The following is a 22,775-nucleotide window of genomic DNA, read 5'->3' on the forward strand; positions in this document are numbered from 1 at the left end:
ATTACTAAATGTGAAACATTTTTTTCAATATATTGGAGGGGGAGAGAATATCTAATATATAAAGCTGAGTGTATGTATGTGTGTGTGTGTGTATGTATGTGTGTGTATGTTTATGTATGTGTATGTATGTGTGTGTCCGTATGTATGGTATGTATGTGTGTATGTATGTATATATGTATGTATACATGTATGTGTGTGTATGTATGTGTGTATGGTATGTATGTGTGTGTATGTATGTATGTGTGTATGTATGTGTGTGTATGTATGTATGTGTGTATGTATGTGTGTGTTTATGTATGTATATATGTATCTGTGTATGTATGTATATATGTATGTGTGTATGTATGTGTGTGTATCTATGAATGTGTGTGTATGTATGTATATATGTATGCGTGTGTGTGTGTATATATATGTGTGTGTATCTATGTATGTGTGTATGTATGTTTGTGTATGGTATGTATGTTTGTGTATGTATATGTGTATGTTTATGTGTGTGTATGTAAGTATGTGTGTGTAATTATTTGTGTGTGTATATGTATGTATACATGTACAGTATGTGTGTGTATGTATGTATATATGTATGTGTGTGTATGCTATGTATGTGTGTGTATGTATGTATATATGTATGTGTGTGTATATGTGTGTGTGTGTGTGTATGTATGTATATATGTATGTGTGTGTGTATGTATGTGTGTGTGTGTATGCTATGTATGTGTGTATGTATGTGTGTGTATGTATGTATATATGTATGTGTGTGTGTATGTATGTATGCTATGTATGTGTGTATGTATGTGTGTGTATGTATATATATATATGTATGTGTGTATGTCCGCTAAAGGAATTTGCACTGTTGCATGTACAATCACCAAATTTTGCACAGACACCTCATGTGACTCAGGGAACATCACACACCATGTTTTGATGGGAAAAGGTAACCCCGCACTTTACAGTTACTCTCCAAAAAACCTGCTTACATTAAAGTGAATGGAGCTGGGAGCTACAGGTTATTAATAGCAGCTGTGATTGGTTGCTATAGGAACAAAGGACATTCTTAGTATAAGAAGCTTATGTGTGAGGTAATATGATGTCATTTGGGAGACGGATAGAGAAAGAAAAGTACATAGACAAACAGACAAGTAAATAGACAGACAGACTAGGAAAGAGACAGAGACAGACAGGGAAAGAGACAGACAGACAGGGAACGAGACAGATGGGGAAAGAGACAGACCTGGAATGAGACAGACATGGATTGAGACAGACATGGAATGAGACAGACATGGAATGAGACAGACATGGAATAAGACAGACAGGGAACGAGACAGACAGGGAACGAGACAGACAGGGAAAGAGACAGACAGAAATAGAGAGAGACAGACAGACACAGAGAGAGAGAGACATACAGACAGATAGACACAGACAGACAGAGACAGACATGGATAAAGACAGGCAGACATTGATAGGGATAGAGAGACAGACACACAGAGACCTGGAATGAGACAGACATGGAATGAGACAGACCTGGAATGAGACAGACAGGGAAAGAGACAGACAGACAGAAATAGAGAGAGACAGACAGACACAGAGAGAGAGAGACATCAGACAGATAGACACAGACAGACAGACAGAGACAGACATGGATAAAGACAGGCAGACATTGATAGGGATAGAGAGACAGACACACAGAAACAGACAGAGACAGAAAGGGAAAGAGATGTTCTCCTGGCAGAAAAACGCATCACTACTGCATACGATGTGAGGCGGTAGTGATGCATTTTTTTTGCCATGAGGTGTAGATTGGGTGCAGGAATATGGTGTAAACATTTCAGCTCCAAATCTGTATCTCTTAGCAAAAGAAAAATTACAGTTTTCTGCTAGGAGATACAAGTCTGTGAACTCAGTGAAAGTTCATTGAAGTCACATGGGATCAGGTTACCTGCGATCATAGGTGGAGGACCGTGGGAACCTCCAGCTGTGACTGCAACTAACTTGAGTGACGTCACTGCTCATCATGACTCAGTCTCTGCCTGTACTTCACAGCATTCAGTCATGTTCCATGATCATGTGCTGTGCCTTCAGTAATCTAGCAAAGGTGGAATCGCAGTGGAACCTTGTGTGGATTACGTTGGACCTGCAGGGGTGTTTTGGGGGTTAATAAAGTGGTGAAAGAGGATTTTTTTGTTTTTTATTTCAAATAAAGGATTTTTTCGGTGTTTGTGTGTATTTACTTTCACTTACAGATTAGTAATGGGGGGGTCTCATAGACCTTCCCCATTATTAATCTATGGCTTAGGGGTAGCTGTGGGCTGCCATTAACTCCCTCATTACCTCAATTGCGGTGCACCTGTACACATTAGAAAGTTAGGAAGTACCATTAGTCTTTTTTCTTAGACTAACCTATATCTGCTTCCTGAGCTCCCTAATATCCCTAAGTGGGTCTTTCCTCCTGCCCCCGGCACATGCCTAGTCCCTCTACTCACTCTGGCTAGTGCAGAGGCCGGTGAGTGCACTAGACTTCACTACTACGATAACAGGACACAGAGGTAGTAAGACAGACAGGGGAACATAAAGGATAGACAAAAAAGAATAAACTCTAAAGGCCACTTTACATGCAACGACATCGCTAACGAGATGTCGTTGGGGTCACGGAATTCGTGACTAACATCCGGCCTCGTTAGCGACGTCGTTGCGTGTGAAACGAACGAACGACCATTAATGATCAAAATTACTTACCTTATTGTTGATCGTTGACACGTCGTTCTATTCCCAATTATCGTTGCTGTTCCAAGACGCAGGTTGTTCGTCGTTCATGTGGCAGCACATATCGCTATGTGTGACACAGCAGGAACGAGGAACATCACTGTACCTGCGGCCGCCTGCAATGAGGAAGGAAGGAGGTGGGTGGGATGTTCTGCCCGCTCATCTCCGCCCCTCTGCTTCTATTGGGCAGCCGCTTAGTGACGTCGCTGTGACGCCGCACAAACCACCCCCTTAGAAAGGAAGCGGTTCGCCGGCCACAGCGACGTCGCCAGGCAGGTAAGTACGTGTGACCGTTCCCAGTGATGTTGTGCTCCACGGGCAGCAATTTTCCCGTGATGCACAACCTACGGGGGTGGGTGCTTTCATCAGCAACATCGCTAGCGATGTCTCTGTGTGTAAAGTGCTCTTAACTCTAAAGCTGCAGCCAAGCACCAGAGCTACACGCGGCACAACCTCAGCAACCTATAGGGGCTTTCTCTCTCCACGGTGGTCAGTTCAGAATGATTTCTATAACCGGCATCATGTGATGGAATAGAATGAAGTTTAAAATATAAAAAAGACAGTGTCAGAATTGCTGTTTGTTTATATTGTTCCTTATAAGAAGTTAATAAAAGTTGGTTAATAAGTTATATATCCATAAACCATGTTAAAGACAAATACAACTCATTCTGAAAAAAGTAAGGTCTTACATGGCTAAGTCGGAGTGTAGAGAAAAAAGTTATAGCTCCAAAAGTGTGACAATAAAAAAAGGTAAAAAAAAAAATGTCTGTAGCGGGATATGTTTAAAGTAATTTTATGCTGATGCTTCACTATTTTTGACTACACCACTTTTTTTTTTCCCAATTCTTTTTTTGTAGTCAACACCTCTCTTGAGCTGACAAGTGATGATAAGATGAGGGCTCTGATTTCCGTTATTTGATATGATGTGCTAGATCTCTAGGGGAAATCTATGTGTTATACCCTAATTAAAAATAAACCAAATGACTCATGAATGTTATTAAAAAAAACAACTAGAAATCACAAATTAAGTAGACGTAGATGCTGCAGATATTCCCCCAAGGGTAGTATTAAAATATGAAGCAGATATTACGATTACTGCCTGAGGCAGCTCTTCTCCTGTCCAACATAACTCAATAGACTGAGAAGCCATAGTGAATGCTAAGCGCCTGCATTAATAATAAAGTATCTAATAAATAGTAACACAATGTTGTCACAAATTCCATTAACACAATAAAAATTTAAACACAAAGGGGTTTTTTTGTTATCATGGTTATGCACAAATCTAATTTCTTCTACCCAAGTATTTTCAGACTATTAGGTCGTCTATATATCTGATTCTTTTTAACTTGTAGAAATAATTATTGTGTTGCCAAAATCAGTAGGGGTAAATTCAGTCTTGTAGTGTCATCTTTAAAAAAAAATAGAAAACGCACCAGCTACTCCACAAATTTATGTACAATCGTGAAAAATTAAGGATTATGTGGCCATATTGATATTAAACCTTTACAGTACACTAAGGCAAGGGTGGGCAATTAATTGTCCCAGGGGGCCAAATGAGAGACTGTGACTGTTGTGGAGGCCGAACAAATAGGTTGAAATTAGTTCTGCTCAATATTATTATAAACATTTCTTCTTTCCTCTTTCTTCTTTCTCCTTTCCTCTTTCCTCTTTCTTCTCCTTTCCTCTTTCTTCTTTCTTCTTTTGTCTTTCTTCTTCTTCTATCAACTTTCTTCTTTTCTTTCTTCTTTCTTCTTTTCTCTCTTCTTTCTTCTTTCTTCTTTTTTCTTCTATCAACTTTCTTCTTTCTTCTTCTATCAACTTTCTTCTTTCTTCTTCTATCAACTTTCTTCTTTCTTCTATCAACTTTCTTCTTTCTTCTTCTATCAACTTTCTTCTTTCTTCTATCAACTTTCTTCTTTCTTCTTCTATCAACTTTCTTCTTTCTTCTATCAACTTTCTTCTTTCTTCTATCAACTTTATTCTTTCTTCTATCAACTTTCTTCTTTCTTCTTCTATCAACTTTCTTCTTTCTTCTTCTATCAACTTTCTTCTTTCTTCTATCAACTTTCTTCTTTCTTCTTCTATCAACTTTCTTCTTTCTTCTATCAACTTTCTTCTTTCTTCTTCTATCAACTTTCTTCTTTCTTCTATCAACTTTCTTCTTTCTTCTATCAACTTTATTCTTTCTTCTATCAGCTTTCTTCTTTCTTCTTTTTACTTCTATCAACTTTTTTCTTCTTCTATCAAATTTTTTCTTTCTTCTTTCTTCTTCTATCAACTTTCCTCTCTCTTCCTCTTCTTCTTCCATATTATCACTTAATATTGAGCAAAATTAAATTTGCTGACAACCCCTATATACTGCATGGGACTGCACACAGCCCCCCTGTATACAGTAATAACCCCCCACATAGCCTCTCGATATAGAGTGTGAGCCCCCACATAGCCTCCCTATTTACAGTATGTACTCCCATATAGCCTATCTATATACAGTAATATCCCCAAATAGCCTCTCTATATACAGCATAAGCCCCCACATAGCCTCTTTATATATACTATGAGCCTCCACATAACCTCCTGATATACAGTATGTGCCATCACATAGCCTTCTGTATACAGTATGGACCCCCACATAACCCCTCTATAAGCATTATGAGCCCTCACATAACCTGTATATACAGTGTGACCCCCACATAGCCCTATATATGGTATGAGCCTCCACATAGCCTCTCTATATACAGTATGAGCCCTCACATAGCCTCCTATATACAGTATTAGCCCCCACATAGCTTTCTTATATACAGTATGAGCCCCACATAGTCTCTTATATATAGCATGAGCCCTCACATAGCTCCCTATATACAGTATTAGCCCCCACATAGCTTTCTTATATACAGTATGAGCCCCATATAGCATCTCTATATACAGTATGAGCCCTCAGATGGCCTCCTATATACAGTATTAGCTCCCACGTAGCTTTCTTATATGCAGTCTGAGCCCTCACATAGCCTCCTATATACAGTATGAGCCCCCACATAGCCCCTCTATAAATAGTAGGAGCCCTCACATAATCCCTTATATACAATTCAACCCTCACATAGCTCCTTTATATACAGTATTAGCCCCCACATAGGCTGCTGTGTACAGTTTGATCTCTCAGAAAGTCTCCAATATTCAGTATGAGCACTCACATATCCCTCCTATATCTATATAGAAATAATGGGATCCCATAGCAGATGTTCCCATTGCCCACCCCTCCCCCCCAAGAAAAAAACAATATTTGGCTGAGCCACATAATATCTAATTAATTAATAAAATTAATGTTCGGCTGGGTCACAACTTTTCAGCCCTTTCAAACTAATTCTCTTCCTAATAAAGCACCTAAATTCCACTTTCATTGCACGCATAAAGTATAATGCCAACAAATGTGCCCTGCAAACACTGTATGATATCCCACAGTGGATTCCTCCACAATACCTCCACATGCACAGTATGATAACCCAAACTCAACACAGTTTGATGCCTGACTGTGACCCCACACAGCCCTACATGCAGTATAATGATCCACCATTCCACAATGCATAAATGGTCACACTAGCCCTCCAAACACTATAATCACCCCCAAAGAGCCCTCCACAGAGTAAGAAGGACTCGACACAGTCCCTTACACTGTATAATTGCTTGCATAAAGTATAACCGCCCTCAAATAGCCCTCTATAAAATATAAAGGCACCCTCATAGCCCTCCAAATATTGTAATGACCCTCACATAACCCTCCAAATAGTATAATGGCCTCCACATAGTCTTTGGGATAGTATAATGAAAACAACATAGTCCTCCATATAGTATAATGCATCACCATAGTCCTGAATATAATATAATGCACCCCACATAGTCCACATTATATAATTCACCCCGTAGTCATCTATATATTCATAGCCCATAGTCCTCCATGTTATATAATGCACCCTCCATAGTCCTCCATATATAATGCAGCTCTTATAACCCTTCATATAATATGCCCTCCAAAGTCGTCCATATATAATGCACCCCTCATAGTCCTGCATAAAGTATAATGCACAACTAATAGTCCTTCATAAAGTAAAATCCACAGCTCATAGTCCTCCATATAGTAAAATGCACAGCTTATAGTCCTCCATATAGTATAATGCACTCTCCATAGTCCTCCATATAATATAATGCACCCTCCATAGTCCTCCTTATATAATGCACCCCCATAGTCCTCAATATAGTATAATGCACAACCCATAGTCATCCGTATAGTATAACGCACCGCCCATAGTCCTTCTTATATTTTATTGCACCCCCATTATCCTCCCTATAGTATAATGCACACCCATAGTTCGCCATGGTCCTCCATATGATATAATACAATCCATAGTCCTCCATATAATCTGAGCTGTCCAATCCCAGATGCAGCAGGAGAATGATGAAGGGAGCGCTTCCACTTTCATCATTGCATTCATCGGTCTTGACATCTGCAATTGATTGACTCCATGAACAAAGGAACAATACACCAGGCATAATTAATAATAGTTCACTGCACATATGTAGCCATATAGTCCTTATTAACGCGGAGTTGTCACATCTATAACATTTACTTTTCTTTTGATGGAAAGTAAAGTGGTGGAACTTGACTCATAACCAAATACAAACAAGGATGACATGTGCATGGAAAGTACAACACTCATGAACGTTAGAAAAACAGACTGGGACAGGAGGAGAGAGGGACCCTGTCCGCGAGGGCTCACTGTCTACAAGTGATTGATGAGGGTACAGTAGGTGAGAACAGAGCTGGTTGCGCAGTGGTGTACTGGTCTGAGGGTTATTGTAGGTTGCAGGTTTGTCAGAAGAGGTGGGTCTTTAGGTTCCTTTTGAAGCTTTCCACCCTAGGTGAGAGTCTGATATGCTGGGGTAGAATATGGGGGAAGTGCAGGAGAAATCTTGTATGCGATAGTGGGAAGAGGAGATAAGAGAGAAGTAGGGAAGGAGATGTTGTGAGAATCGAAGGTTGCATGCGGGTAAGTACCTCGAGACAGATGTATGGAGGAGACGGGTTGTGGATGGCTTTGCATGTCATGGTTAGTATTTTGAACTGGAGTCTTTTGGCAATGGGAAGCCAGTGAAGAGATTGGCAGAGTGGCAAGGCCAGGTAATAGCAAAGGGAGAGGTGGATTAATCAACCTGCAGAGTTTAGGGTAGATTGGAGGGGTGCAAGAGTGTTGGAAAGGAGGCCACAGAGCAGGAAGATGCAGTAGTCGAGGCGGGAGATGATGAGGACATGCACTAGTTTTTTTGCTGATTCTTGGTTAAGGAATGCATGACTCCAGGAGATATTTCTGAGTTGTAGTCTGCATGAGGTGAAGGGGGCTTGGATGTGTGGCTTGAAGGATAGAGTGGAGTCGAGGGTTTCTCTGAGGCAAAAAGCTTGCGATACTGGGGAGAGTGAGCAGCCACCAACTATGATGGATAAGCTTGTTGGAGTGGTTGATAGTGGAGGAAGAAATACAATGAAGTAGAAAGTAGATTTCCTTTGGTGGATGCTGACCATGTTAATACAGGGTGAGTCACTGGAAAAAAAACCCAAATATTCAGTAATAACTCTCGCTAAGGCCTCTTTCACACGTACATGCCTCCGGTACGTGTTTGGTCAGTTTCCGCATGTACCGGAGACATGTACACACGTAGACCTAAGTATTCCAATGGATTTGGATACACGTATGTATTTACGCACGGAACGTGTGTCCGTTCTGTACATACGTGTGTCCATGTGTTTCTCACGGCAACATGTCCGTTTTCTCTCCAGCATCACGGGTGTCACACGGAACGCAAACGGGTCACACATAACCCAAACGGACCAGACGGATGTGTTCCGTGTGACACGAATCAGAGAAAAGACATGTGTCTGCGAGAAAAAAAAAACAAAACTTTACTCACCTTCTCTAGCCCTGCAGCCTCTGCCGCTGCTGTCACTTGCTGCTGACCGCCGCTCATTATGCTAATTGAATATTCACTTCACTCTGGCCGGAAGCAGCAGCAGCGGGGAGTCGGCAGGACCGGAGACCAAAGATCAGCACCACGGACAGCAAAGCCAGGGGCAGGTGAGTAGAAAGTTCCCGTTCTCCATGTGTTATCATGGATAACACACGGAGAACACACCTGTGCCATAAACACGGCTCACGGAGGGCAAAACGCACCTCTGACACGTCTGTGAAAAACGTGTGTGGTTTTTCACGAACGTGTGAAAGAGGCCTAAGAGAAAGCTATCTGAATAAAATGATGTGCACTCTGCTCTTCAGTATATGGAGATTCGAACAAGGCAGGATGAAGTTCGTGCCGGACAGCTGTCTCAACGTTCAACCTCCACTTCTGACTTTCGGGTTCCCCTTCACTCAGTCATTCAATTTCTCATCAGGATGGTTGTCTATAGTATTTAGAGGTGCGTTGCTGGTTCTGACACGACCAAACTTCTTCCTTTGGGGTATGTTAAAAGGAAATGTCAGAATAGGTTTTGCAGCGTGAAAAATTTGTAGGAAAACGTCCAACATAAAATTGCTGTTATTCCATCCGATTGCTGATATGTTCAGAAACATGGCGCACCATGTCGGAATAAGTGTGACTGAAAAAGAGATCACTTCCAGCATCCATTATACATACATCGAGCTATGTAGCGTATTTTTTGGTTCAGATTGCTACATCCTAGCAGGAGTTACTAGACAATATTTGGGGCCTCTGAGTGAATCTCCTTCTACCTTAGACATAGTAAATTGGACTAGTAAGAATAATGATGTAACAACAACTACACACTGAAATGTGTTGACCGCACAATTCAAGAACCATATTTACACCTACTTACTCTCTTTGCTAATAGTGTCCTGGGGGATTAAAGCCAATGAAGGACGGAAGTGGCTGCTATGATTACACCAAAGGAATCGACTGTTCCGATGGATCCAACGGAGGCTGTGAACAACTGTGTTTACAACAGATGATATCCCTCCCAAATGACCCAAATGAGAGCGCCATCTACATGTTCTGTGGGTGAGTGGATATAAAGAACCAAGGAAGGATAGGACATGTCAAATTTGTAAGAGGCATCTGCAGCAAACAGGGCAACTTATCGTAGTCCATGGAGACTTTTCGTGGCCCATATTTCCTATTTTAACTGTGGAATTGCAGCTGCACTCTACAGTTCCTCGTTAAGAAGTATTTATTCAATCTGAAGCAATAGTTAAAGGGGATATCCTAAGAACTAATAAGTAGATAGTTGCTAACTGCCTGCCTGTTGTCCCTGGTGCAGTTCTCCGCCAGCACATAGCGGTCATAGACTGCTCATGCCGGCAATTCAGTGGCTTCTGCTTACGTCACGTCAACAGAGCCTTAGCTTCTTTTCCACTCTGCTCAGTTGACTTGCCATAACTGCCTATGTGATGCTGATAGAGACACTGTCTATTACATGGTGTGACCAGCAACCTATACAAGCCTTATTTGTGTGCAATTTCAATACTAAGGAATTACCCCCTCCATGAATTGGTGGGTTGTGAGTGGGTGTCATCAGTATTTTACCCCTGTGTTGCCTCCATCTTTGTTAAGGTGGGCTCCTGTAACCTGTTTCTGTGACCTGGGCAAGTAAATACTGTTGTCCTTTTTTTTTGCTATGTTATTTTTGGATTTTTTTAGGAAATTTTAATTCCTTTTTCTGTGACTTTGCTTTTATTTTTGAGGACTCTTGAAATGGGTTGCCAGCTTGAGCATTTTGGCCAAAATATAATTCTATACCACATATGTATTTTTTTGCACATTAAATTATTTTTTTACAGAATACAACCAAGCCCATCTATGTTGGCTTTGTAAACTAGGGTGTCTGTCCCGGTGGGATGCACTTCTATAGCGCTGGGCAGCCTGCCTGATCTAATAGTATGGGTGTCATAGACACTGTGCACTACATGTGTGTGATCAGCCCGCTATACAAGCCTTATCTGTGTGCAATTTCCAGATTAAGTACCGTATTTTCCGGTTTGTAAGACGCACTTTTTCCCCCCCAAAACTAGGGGAAAAATAATGGTTCGTCTTACAAAACCGCATATGGCTTACCGGGGCAGTAGTGCGGTGTCATGGCGGTGAGCATCGTTGATCTGCTAGCGGACTGCAGGCTGCTTTGAATCGTCCACAGTTGATGAGTTAGACTTCAAGAAAATGGCCGCATAGGTGACGCGTGCGTAGATAGGACTCTGCGGCCATTTTCTTGAAGTCCACATCTTGTCAAATATGGGCAATTCAAAGCAGCCGGTAGATCAATGGTGCTCGCCGCCACGACACCCCACGTGCCCATAGTAATGCTGACCCTCCACTGCCGCACACTGACCCTCTTGAGCCGCGACAACCCCCCCCTGAGCCCGCCAGCAGATCAATGATGGCGCCCATCACCGTGACACCTCACGAGCCACAGTATAACCAACCCTCTGCACACTGACCCTTTTGAGACATGATACCCCCATCCTCCGAGCCTGCAGTATCGCCTACCCTCCCTTCTGTGTCCTTCCTGAGCCGCCCCACCACTGTCACTCCCCCCCGGTGAGCTAATATAAGAGCCACTAGGATTATAAGGCGGACCCTCATTTTAACAGTAAAAATTATTTTTTTTCTATTTTCCTCATTCAAATATGGGATGCGTCTTATAATTCAGTGCATCTTATAAAACGAAAAATACGGTAATCACCGCCATCGTGAACTGGTAAGTTGCGAATAATTGTCTCATCAGTATCTTCCACCTTTGTTGCCTTCGCCTTTATCAAGGGGGCTACTGCATCCTACTAGTGCATTAGTTTCTTATGGGCAGGTAAATACTGTTGCCCTTTTTTGCGATATTATTTTTTATTGACAGCCATCTCCCCGCTGCCTAACTGCAAGAAGCCAGCTGTCCATCAGCGTGACGCCGGAAGTCATGCCCAATCACCAATTGAGCCAGGAAGATAAAGAGCTGCTCTGCTGATGAGGAGCAGCTGAATCACCACCAGGAGCAGTCACTGACTGCTCTGTGCAGGCACTAGGTGCAACAGGCAAGTAGTTACCTCTGTTAGTTTTTAGGAACCTAGTAAAAAAATAAAAGACCCAGACAACTTCTTTAAAATTGGGGTCGCTGTATAATAACCTTCTAAATAAAAGCTTTAGTGTTAAGGGGGCTTTACACGCTACGACATCGCTAATGCGAACTCGTTGGGGTCACGGAATTGGTGACGCACATCCGGCCGCAATAGCGATGCCGTTGCGTGTGACACCGATGAGCGATTTTGCATCGTTGCAAAAACGTGCAAAATCGCTCATCGGTGACATGGGGGTCCATTCTCAAAAATCGTTACTGCAGCAGTAACGAGGTTGTTCCTCGTTCCTGCGGCAGCACACATCGCTCCGTGTGACACCGCAGGAACGAGGAAGCTCTCCTTACCTGCCTCCCGGCCGCTATGAGGAAGGAAGGAGGTGGGCGGGATGTTACGTCCCGCTCATCTCCACCCCTCCGCTGCTATTGGGCGTCTGCTCAGTGACGTCGCTGTGACGCCGCACAGACCGCCCCCTTAGAAAGGAGGCGGTTCGCCGGTCACAGCGACGTCGCCGGGCAGGTAAGTATGTGTGATGGGTCTGGGCGATGTTGTGCGGCATGGGCTGCGATTTGCCCGTGTCGCGCAACAGATGGTGGCGGGTACCCACACTAGCGATATTGGGACCGATATCGCAGTGTGTAAAGCGGCCTATACTCTTCCTCTACTTGAGTCAATAAAAATGGAGTGTGTCACTCATCAGATCATTCTGTATGCATAAAAGAAGTCCAGATCTTTATAGATACACTGCCAGATGTCTACGATGGTAAGTTGTGTTTTTGCCTAATGTATGCACTGTCTTTATTCCTTAGCATACAGGATTTATACACTTTTTTTTTTTTACTTTCTTACTATATTTCTATTTTATTCTTATATGTAGTTGTGTGGATGAATATCGACTAGCACCAGATGGCAGATCTTGTCTAATGGTGACAGATCTTTGTGATGGTTCTAAGTGCCTACGTCCAGATGGTCACCAGAATGACACGTTGTTTGGAGAGATGCTTCATGGCTTTGACAACAAGACTCAAAGAGTCAATCAAGGTCAAGTTTTCCAGATGAGTTTCAGGTGAGATCAAATATAAAGATGTTCTGTGTTATTCATTCTTATCACACCTTACAACAAAGTTTTAACATATAGGAAGGTACTAGTTGGGTTACGAGACACAACTCTTAAAAAGGTCAACAGCAGTGTCTTCATAAGTTACGAGTAGACTCTTAAACAACCTTCTAGGCTACTGTAAATAGTAATATGTACAGGCTCAAGGTTTACAATTAATAGACTCTGACATCAAAGTATGTTCCCATCTGATTGAAGTGTTGTCGTGATGATCATATAGAGATGTAAACCACCATCTACATCAATTCCCATGGAGATCTTGACAGTATGGCCTAAGCCACACGGCATGAAATTCGGAGCTGGTGTAATGCGATAAAACATCGCATTCCACTCGAACCAATATTAACTTATGTGCCAGCACCCATGTCCCTAATGGGACCGAGAAAACAGTCGCAGCATGCTGCGGGTGCAATGCAATCCTTGTTTCTCTCACACCCAATCAAGTCTATGGTGCGAGAAAAAAATCGCACTGCACTCACATTACACCGGTGTACCGAGTGCAGAGCGAGAATGGCAATAGCCAGCATCGGAGGAGAGAGAGAGAGAAAATCCCTCCCTCTCCTCCTTAGCGCCGGTCCACCCCTCCTGCTCAGCGCTGGCCCTCCCCTCCTCAGCACCGGGTCTCCCCTCCTCAGCACTGGCCCTCCCCTCCTCAGTGCTGGCCCGCTCCCACGCAGCTGTGGACCTCAGTCGCAATGACACTCGCATGACACTCGGCTCACGCTGTGCTGTGCTGTCATGCGAGGATCGCAGTAGTCCCCGTGTATCCCCGGCCTATCGCAGCCTCAGGTGTTGAGCCTGCCATAACAACAAATAACATCTAAGCATGGAAGTAACAAAATTGCACAATTTTGATGGGACAAGGTCTGACCTCCAAAAAATAAAAGACTAAAGGCCACTTTACACGCAGAGATAAATCTTTGGCAGATCTGTGGTTGCAGTAAAATCATGGACATATTGTTCCATTTGTACACAGCCACAAACCTGGCACTGATTGTCCACAATTTCACTGTAACCACAGATCTACCGCAGATTTATCTCTGTGTGTAAAGTGGCCTTTAGACTGCGACATTCCTGGAGGTCAACAACACCTCTAAATATGTAATTCACTTCACAACAATAGAATGTTCAACAACATTTGCTAAGGTGAGATGTACCTTGACAAATAAAGAAGTGAGTAATAGTAATATTAAAAAAAATATATCTTTATTAGAATATTTAAAATACAAAATAAAAATACAAATACAATATATAGTGGTGCTTCAGCTGAGGAGGGGCATATATTGCAGACTTGTGTATAAGTACTCAGGTAACAAAGCACAACATAAAGTGAGCAATCCTGTTATATATCAGTGTTCTAATAAACATCCCTAGTCACAAAGTATATATGGTCTCCACTTGACCTATAAAGTGATACTGCAGGGTGGGTATACTAATAGTATTAAAAATCCAATAGCGATAGTGCATTTCAATATTAAGGTGCTCTAGTGCGTTTCTTTACCTTAAGAATAACAATGGTGTGGTTCTGTTGTCCCTCCACCCCAACGCGCGTTTCAATAGACTTCCTCACAATGCTAACATGCTATTCAATGCCCATTGCCCTGCGTCATCGGCAGAGAGTTGCATATCTGTGTCGGTTGTCACACCTCAGATGCCGGGTTTAGGCTCAGTGCACATGATCAGAAGTCTCCGATACTTCCAGTCATGCACACTAGAACTCTCTGAAGCCGGACGCGTGCACACAGCTTCATAGTTTAATAAAGAGGAAAGAAGTGCCAAAAAATTGAGGGATCACCATATACATAATTAATCAAAAAATTATTATATATCAGAGAACGACTGCGCATGCCCAGAAGGCGGTGACAATGGACAAAACAGGTATGCGCCTCACTGCTAATGATCGTGGGCATTGAATAGCATGTTAGTATGCCCCTACGGGCGTGCTAACATGCTAAGAGGGCGTTCTAGTCGAGGAAAATAACACCCTTGTGACTAGTCCCAGGACTCATTAACATATCATAAAGGATCTTTAGAAATGCTTTTTCTAAAGATCCCTTTATCTATGCTACTAGATACATGGACGGTTAGGCAGGGATTAGCAATATGCACCCAAAACTGCTTGACGAGTCTGACGAGTCTTTTATAAAATCCTTTTAAAGAGGACCTTTCCCTGGATTTTTGGAGTATCTCCTCTAATTGCCTCTTTTCAACTGATTCTGGAAGTTTTTCTTTTTCTTCTATGTCCCTCCATTTCAAAGTTATGCCCCTTGGGGATAATGGTACTAATTTCCCCTTCAAATAACTGAACGTATATCACAGAACTTCTCTGTGGGTGTTTATTTTCTCCCCTCTGACACCAGCCAATCAAATTGTCAAAAAGTTCCATGGTATATGCCCAGTTCGTTAAAGGGAATTTTTTTTTTATTACCATGGGACATTCAGTACCTAAATTATGAAAATTCAGTGAAACGTCCCCTTTAAGTGAAAGCATATTACACATTCAGTCATATTGAGCTAAGGTAAGGTGTGATCTGTAAATGTTCTTGTAACGCTCGCCGCCGGGGACAGCACTGCGGCAAGCAGAAATGGACCCACTGGACCACAGGAAGATCCCGGGCCTACCCTTTCGTGGGGTAAAGTCCGGGACTGTGGCAGCAGATCCCCAGGGCAGGGGCAGACACAGGAGCAAACAGGACAGATGCTCAAGTGTAGACAGGGACCACTAGGGTAGCAGAGCCAGATGGCACAGGCAGGACGGACAGTCAGCGTCTCTAGCACCCACAGGGCAGGACAGACAGGCAGCATCAAGAGCAAGTATAGGCAGGGACGGGACTGAAACCAGATGCCAACAGGCAGGACGTGTTGAGACCAGGTACAGGCGGGGACAGGACTGGAACCAGGTCCCAACAGGCAGCACGGGCTGGGACCAGTTACAGGCAGGAAAAGGACTGGACAGGAAGGGTTGGACCAGACGGGATGGACAAGTTGACCTGACAACTAGCTAGACAGAACTCAACTGACTAAACTTAGGGTGTTGAACAGGCACCTCCACTAGTGGGAATGTGCCTTAAATACCCAGTGCCTCTCAGCGATAGTGGCGCATGCCATAGGAGCACTACCAGAGGCCCTGTATCGCACACACAGGCTCCGGGAGGTAGAAGGAGGAGACACCCACGTGCAGGAGAGCAGGGACACCGGGCAGGGTGGAAGGAGCCAGCCATGGTGGTGAGTGACAGCACGTCCCTGCAGGAGGGGAGAGCAAGGAGTACAGGGACGCAGCATTATAATCCTGCAGTTAGCACTGTAAATTGTTAGAAGAGTTGTAATTTTTGCATTTCTTACTGATAAATTTTTAAATTAAAATTCTAATTTTATTCATAAACAAAAAATAATCCAACTGCTGATCGTCGGTGCGGCATGAAATCAGGGTGCGATATCATCAGCATGTATATAACACTTGAGTGTTGGTTAGGTTCCTTGCAGGTGTTTAAATTTAATTGGCCGTATGAATTATTGCCTGCATGTGCTAAATGCATTGTTTTGTTCTTCTGCAAGGTGATGAATTATCTTTTCATACTGAAGGACATGACTTTCAAGGGTAATACCACTGCGGGTACAACATTACAGTGAATTAAAGATTTTGAGCTCACACTATTCCTCGCACCTTGATGAGAGTGAAAATGTAGAGGCATCCTAAGCAATTTCTATTAATCTGCTCGGTTGGGAAGTAGAAGGTTTCCTGAATAAATAATGCGCTATGTGTAAATTACAAACAAAAAAAGCTGTGGGTCTGAAGTAAAAGTGTGAATTATGTTCTATACCCGTAAAACTAAAATATGTATAAAACATACAGTGTATCAGAAAAGTGAGTACACCCCTCCCATTTTTGTAAAATGGGACCACACTGAAGATCTGACCCTGTGAAACAATGTACAGTAGTCAGTGTAAAGCTTGTATAACAGTATAAATTTAGTGCCCTCGAAATAACTCAACACACAGCTATTCAAGGGGTAGTCCACTACACAGCATAGCAGTCACACATCGATGTAAGGCTCATAAAGAAGGCTTTTCTCAAATACCTTGTGTAGAACATTCTGCCTCTGAGCGGTGCTATTGCGGTCCGCTTATCCCCATGAAGTGACCTCTGAGATCCGGTGATGTCACGTCAACTTCCAGTTGACCCGATATCACCTAGGCGGCACCAGTGTTCCTGAATGACTGGCCTGTGGGCGGCGTTTCACCATTCGGCTTAGCCCAGCATCACTTCTGCTTGTGGCGATCTGCAGCAAAGGAGAGAGCATGCGAGTTGCTGGGCTGTGACGAGTGGCGAATCTCCGCCCACAGCCCAGTCACTCAGGAAAACTGGGGCCAGCCTTGGTGACGTCGGGTCAATTGGAAGTTGACGTGACATCACCAGATCTCAGAGGTCACTTTATGGGGATGAGCGCTGCCCACAGACACAATTGACTACACAAGGTATTTGAGAAAAACCTTCTTTATGAGCTTTACATCGATGTGTGGCCGCTATGCTGTGTAGTGGACCACTCCTTTAATGTGTAAAACAGCTGTCATTACAACCCATCGGCACACCGTGACATATCACCGATGGGAGCGGGTAATGACACAATCCTCACTGACGCATGTTAAATCCAGCTGTCAAAGTTTTGATAGCGCAATCTAACCCAAGGATCTCTGATTCAGCCGCAGCAATTAGCTGCACATGTCGGCTGATCAGATCAGCCGATGTGTGCGGGGAATAATGCGGGCTCACCGCGCGAGCCCGCATTAAAGTGGCAGGCACGACCAATAACGTATAGGTCATTGGATGTCAAAGGGTTAAAAAAATCAGAAGCTTCTCCTACACATTACAATTATGGCATGCGTGTGTTGTCTGTGATTTTCACCCACCCATAAACTTGTATGGGTGATTTTGATCCATGATATGAAGCAAAAATGGACATCTCTGGTGGGTTTTTGTGGACCATTTGGTTTGCAAAAAGCATACACTTGCTACTAGCCTAGCAGATTATAATGGATACATGTTCCATCTAAGAAAAACATGAATAAGCTAAATATGTGAGAAATGTCTGAGTGGGGCTTGACTCATGTCAGAGGTGGTTTGAAACTCTTTAGTGAGTAGATGTCGGCGAATCGCTTCACGCAACCCTGGTTCATGGTCCAGGGGAGTGGTCTTTAGCCATACACGAATCTCATGAGCTTATGGGTTCCTCAGCATGGCGTTTGAGTTACCAGCCTGGCATGACGCCATCTGTGTGGGTGTAGCACACAGGCGTTGTCATGTCGGTACTAACCTAGATCGTGGACTAGGGTGGCACAAGGAGATCCTACTCATCTCTACTAGTCAGTGATGTGATGGAGAACGGTGGTACTTTGATTTTGTTTACATCTACACCTGAAGTCCCCGTTGTGTGAATTTGTATGGTCTGATGCAGAACTGTAGTAATTTCTAGACATTTCCATTTAGCGTGGTTGACCAAGGCAGATTTTGCAGGTCAAAAATTTCCCTAACCGACTTGGACAAAGGTTCAGAATTCACCAAAAGAAAAAGCAATTACAGAGCACAGCCTTCATCCATGGTTATAAAGATTCTAAATCATTCCAGAATCTTAAAAAGTAATTAAATTTATTGACAGCACATTTCATATTGACCCCTCAGGTGACAAATGTACAACAGTAAAACAAATCATTTATATACAAGTACAGACTGCAGACCTGCCGCAGGTCTACTGATCAGAACTCAACAGCCTCAAAGGCGTGAGCTCGGACGTGTGAAGACAGCCTGAGAGCTTCGTCTTTCATGTTGTCTTCTTTTTGCACTAATTTTTTTCGGTGTTGCTGCAATTACTTCCATCTTGTATTTTTCGATCAATAACTGAAACTTCAGTCTCCAAGTTTCTTTTACAACCATTCTATACACTTTGTATTTGGATCATGTACCAGCAACAGGGGTGGTATTAGGGGTAAGTAGCATTCTTGCCGGCAGATGGTTTCTTTTTTTCTTTTTTTGTTTTGTTATTTTCATGTTTGGTTGCTGTCCAGGTTCTGAACAATTTGCCTCTGTGTTTACACATTTTGTATTCATTGCCTTTCTGACGACAAGTGTTTCCTACAATCTAATTTGATCTGCCCTACCACCCAATGGGTATAACTATTTAAAGCCCCCCCCTCCCCCAGCTTCCATTCCCCACTGGTGATATTTCTGAAGTGTTCCTTGCTTGGAACTAAAGCCTGTTTACACAGTATGTCTCTTGGCAGAATTTTAGTTTTGTTTAATACTTATTTGACTCTTACACCTTCCCTCAAATTCTTTAGGAGTTATATGGAGCTTTTGATGGCAGTGAAGGTCCGAGTGGTCATCTAAGTCATCCAGTTAGGGTTATTTCAGCCTGCGCAGGGCCCTTTAAGGACTGTGCAACTGGGACCTCTAGTCTGTACAAGATCCAGGCAGGTCAGGTGTAATAGTGTAAGTAAGGTAAGGCACTATCATTTCACTATTTACCATGTGTGCATTATTCTTTTTTATATCATTGTTCTTTGATAGTTTCTCATTCTCTAAGTAACATTCAATATTTCTTAAGAAACAAATCATGAACATATGCTCTTTGTCTATTGGATGGAGATGGAAAATGAATACAATATTATCATTTAGCATCCTAATTATAGATAGATATATCCTAATTGGGCTATGAATCATTATGCTTTGAGCATAGATGACCTTCATGAACTCATTATCTTCTTTAAATACTGATTCTAACGGTATTCGCCTGTGATGTTATATTTTCCATTAGATATACCTGCAGTAAACTACTGAAGCTATTACATCTGTTATCTTTGATCTATAAATATTCTTCCAGGCACACCTTAAAGTAGGGTTTTCCCCCCTAGACATTAAATTAATGTTAAGTCAAGCCTGCTGATATGGATGTGTTCAAAAAGACAACACTCCAATGTGTATTGGGCCTCAAAAAATTGAGTTAAGGATCCGGCTTATCCAATTTTGGACCGCCAATACTTTTGTCCTTCTGGATATAAGCCTCTGCCAAACACTTCTGGCAGCAGCGCTCTCATAGAAAACACAAGAGCACTCGGCAGACCAAGGGAAAGACAGCCAAGATGGTGGCCGGAACAATTGACTGAAATAAGCCATCTCATGTGCATGGGGACCTTAACTATAGAATATATCCATATCCTACTGAATCATCTGAACTGAAAACCTCATTGTTATAGTATTATAGTCACACTCAAGGTGAAAGATCCATCCTGCCGGGTAAAATATAAGTCAAATTACCATTAATGATCCCAAATTGTCCTCAGTTTGTGATATTTAGCTAAATCAAATAATATCCGTTGTTTCTTTAGTTTATAATCAGCGCTGTACAATTTCTTAAGCCACTGAACTTTGCGTGTTAACTTCCAATTATAAATAAGTAGAAAAGGCAGTGTATGTGCGCTTCTGACAATCATGCAGGTGATGTGATATTTCCAAAATAATCCATTCATCCTCCCTTCAATACGATGCAATCCTCCTGTCCCCTTTGCAGAAGAGCATCCTCAAAGTATGATATTTCCACCCCCATGCTTCACCATAGGGACGGTGTTCTTGGAGTTGTACTCAACCTTATCTTCATCCAAAGACCACGAGTGGAGTTGATACCATTAAGTTCTATTTTGGTCTTGTCTGACCACATGACCTTCTCCCATGCTTCCTTCAGATCATCCAGATAGTCACTGATGAACCTTTTAAATAGGCGTGAACATGTGATGGCGTGAGCATGGGGACATTGCATGCCCTGCATGATTTTAATCCATAAGAGTGTAGTATGTTACTAACAGCAAGCTTTAAGATTGACATTGACCAGGTCCTCTCATGCAGTTCTGGCCTGATTCCTGACCTTTCTCAGAATCATCTTTGCCCCATGAGGCATGATGTTGCATGGAGCCCCAGACCGAGTAAGGTTGAAAAACAACTTGTTTTCTTCCATTTTCTAATAATTGCGCCAACAGTTGTTGCCTTCTCACCAAGCTGCTTTCCTATTGTCCTGTAGCTCTTCCCAGCCTTGGGCAAGTCTACAGTTTTGTCCCTGGTGTCCTTAGACAGCTCTTTGGTTTCGACTATGATAGAGAGGTTGGAGTGTGATTGAGTGTGTGAACAGGTGTCTTTTATACAGGTAACGAGTTCAAACAGGTGCAATTAATGCAGGTAATGAGTGCAAAGTAGGTGCTTCTTAAAGAAAAAATAACAGGTCTGTGAGAGCCAGACTTTTTGCTGGTTGGTCGGTGATCAAATACTTATTTCACGCAATAAAAAGCAAATTAATTATTCAAAAATCATATCATGTGATTTTTCTTGATTTTTTTTGTTCTATCTGTCCCAGTTGAAGTGAACCTACGACAAAAATTACAAACCTCTCCATTCTTTGTAGGTGGGAAAATTTGCAAAATCGATAGTGTAACACATACCTTTTTTCCCCAGTGTACAAGGATTTCCTGCTAGTCCAAACTGAAATGCCAAATGGTTCACCAATATCTAACTAAATAAATTTCCCTCCGGATATAAACCAATACCATATTGAAAATCTTCCTTTCCGAATTAATCAAGTACCGGTTCTGAAAATCAACATGGAGAAATGCTTTACAGGATGATAAGTCATCTATCCCTTTTATCATAACCCAAAGAAAACATCTAAGTTAGAATTAAAGCCCCTCACAAACATTAGACTAATGTCTGAATCCACCAATAACGAAGAGTGTTATGGTTTGGAACCATGGAAGATCACAATGTATCATTTGCAAAAAAGGTGACAAAGAGCATTGGCAACTAATCTGGCCACCATCCCCTTACTAACCATCAACACTAGAAGTAGCTGAGGGGTAAACTATCATACTATGCACCGCGAACCCAGCCGGAAAACTAGCTATCCTAAAGGAAGGAAGGATGAATAACTCTCTGCCTCAGAAATAGACCACAAAGGTATAGCAAGCCCCCCACATTCAAAGATTACGGTGATATAGGAAAACACAATACACAGATGGAGGATAGGATTAACAAAGGTGAGGCCCCACTAACTAAATAGGAAAGGATAGGAAAGGAGCTGATGGTGGCCAGAGAAAAACCCTACAAATACCTGATAGTACAAAAAGGTCCTCAGACCACACGATCTGCACTCCGTCCTATATCAGGCGCTCTTATCAAACCAATGAACAGAAAACAGGAACAATTACAAATTCAAGAAGCAACAAACACATGGACTTATAGGAGCAATACTACAAGCATAGCTGCAGGGAGCTTCCCAGCTAAGCAACAGAGAGGGAAGATTCCTGCATGCAAATAAACTGACAATAACCACAATAATTGACAACCCAGGTAAGAACAAAAGAACAAAAACAACATAAGAAAGAACCAAGCACTTATCTGGGGTAGAAGTGGTCGGGAGCAAGATGAAAAGGCTGGTGAAGCACAGAACAAATGATAACTGGCCCAGACAGCCAGGAGACCAATCCTTAAATAGGCAGAGAGTTAGCAATGGAAAAGCCCATTGCTCAAGAACACCTGGTCTTTGTCAAACTATTCCTGGCCACAAGAGGGAGCTTCACAGCAGCAACAGCATAACTGACATTCACAACAGATGAGTTGGGCCGACTGTCTAATGTGTATGTGAACTTTGGGCAACTGGGAGTTCAGTATCTGCAATGTCCAATTTAAGGACTTTAGGACCACCAATCCTTTTGATCTCTAGAGGTAACTCACCATCAGAGATGGCTTTCTC

The 22,775-nt window shown here is 42.5% G+C and overlaps 1 protein-coding gene across 1 annotated transcript in view; it reads left to right on the forward strand.

Annotated features, from left to right (window-relative positions):
• Window positions 1-22,775, forward strand: part of ASTN2 (astrotactin 2) — a 935,497-nt gene that overhangs the window by 571,419 nt on the left and 341,303 nt on the right. Inside the window, exons 11-12 of the mRNA XM_075324083.1 lie at window positions 9,647-9,813; window positions 12,748-12,936. Coding sequence (XP_075180198.1) covers window positions 9,647-9,813; window positions 12,748-12,936 — 356 coding nt within the window. The remainder of the gene's footprint in view (window positions 1-9,646; window positions 9,814-12,747; window positions 12,937-22,775) is intronic.

The sequence above is a fragment of the Anomaloglossus baeobatrachus genome, chromosome 9 (assembly GCF_048569485.1).
Source record: "Anomaloglossus baeobatrachus isolate aAnoBae1 chromosome 9, aAnoBae1.hap1, whole genome shotgun sequence".
NCBI classification, from domain to species: domain Eukaryota; kingdom Metazoa; phylum Chordata; class Amphibia; order Anura; family Aromobatidae; genus Anomaloglossus; species Anomaloglossus baeobatrachus.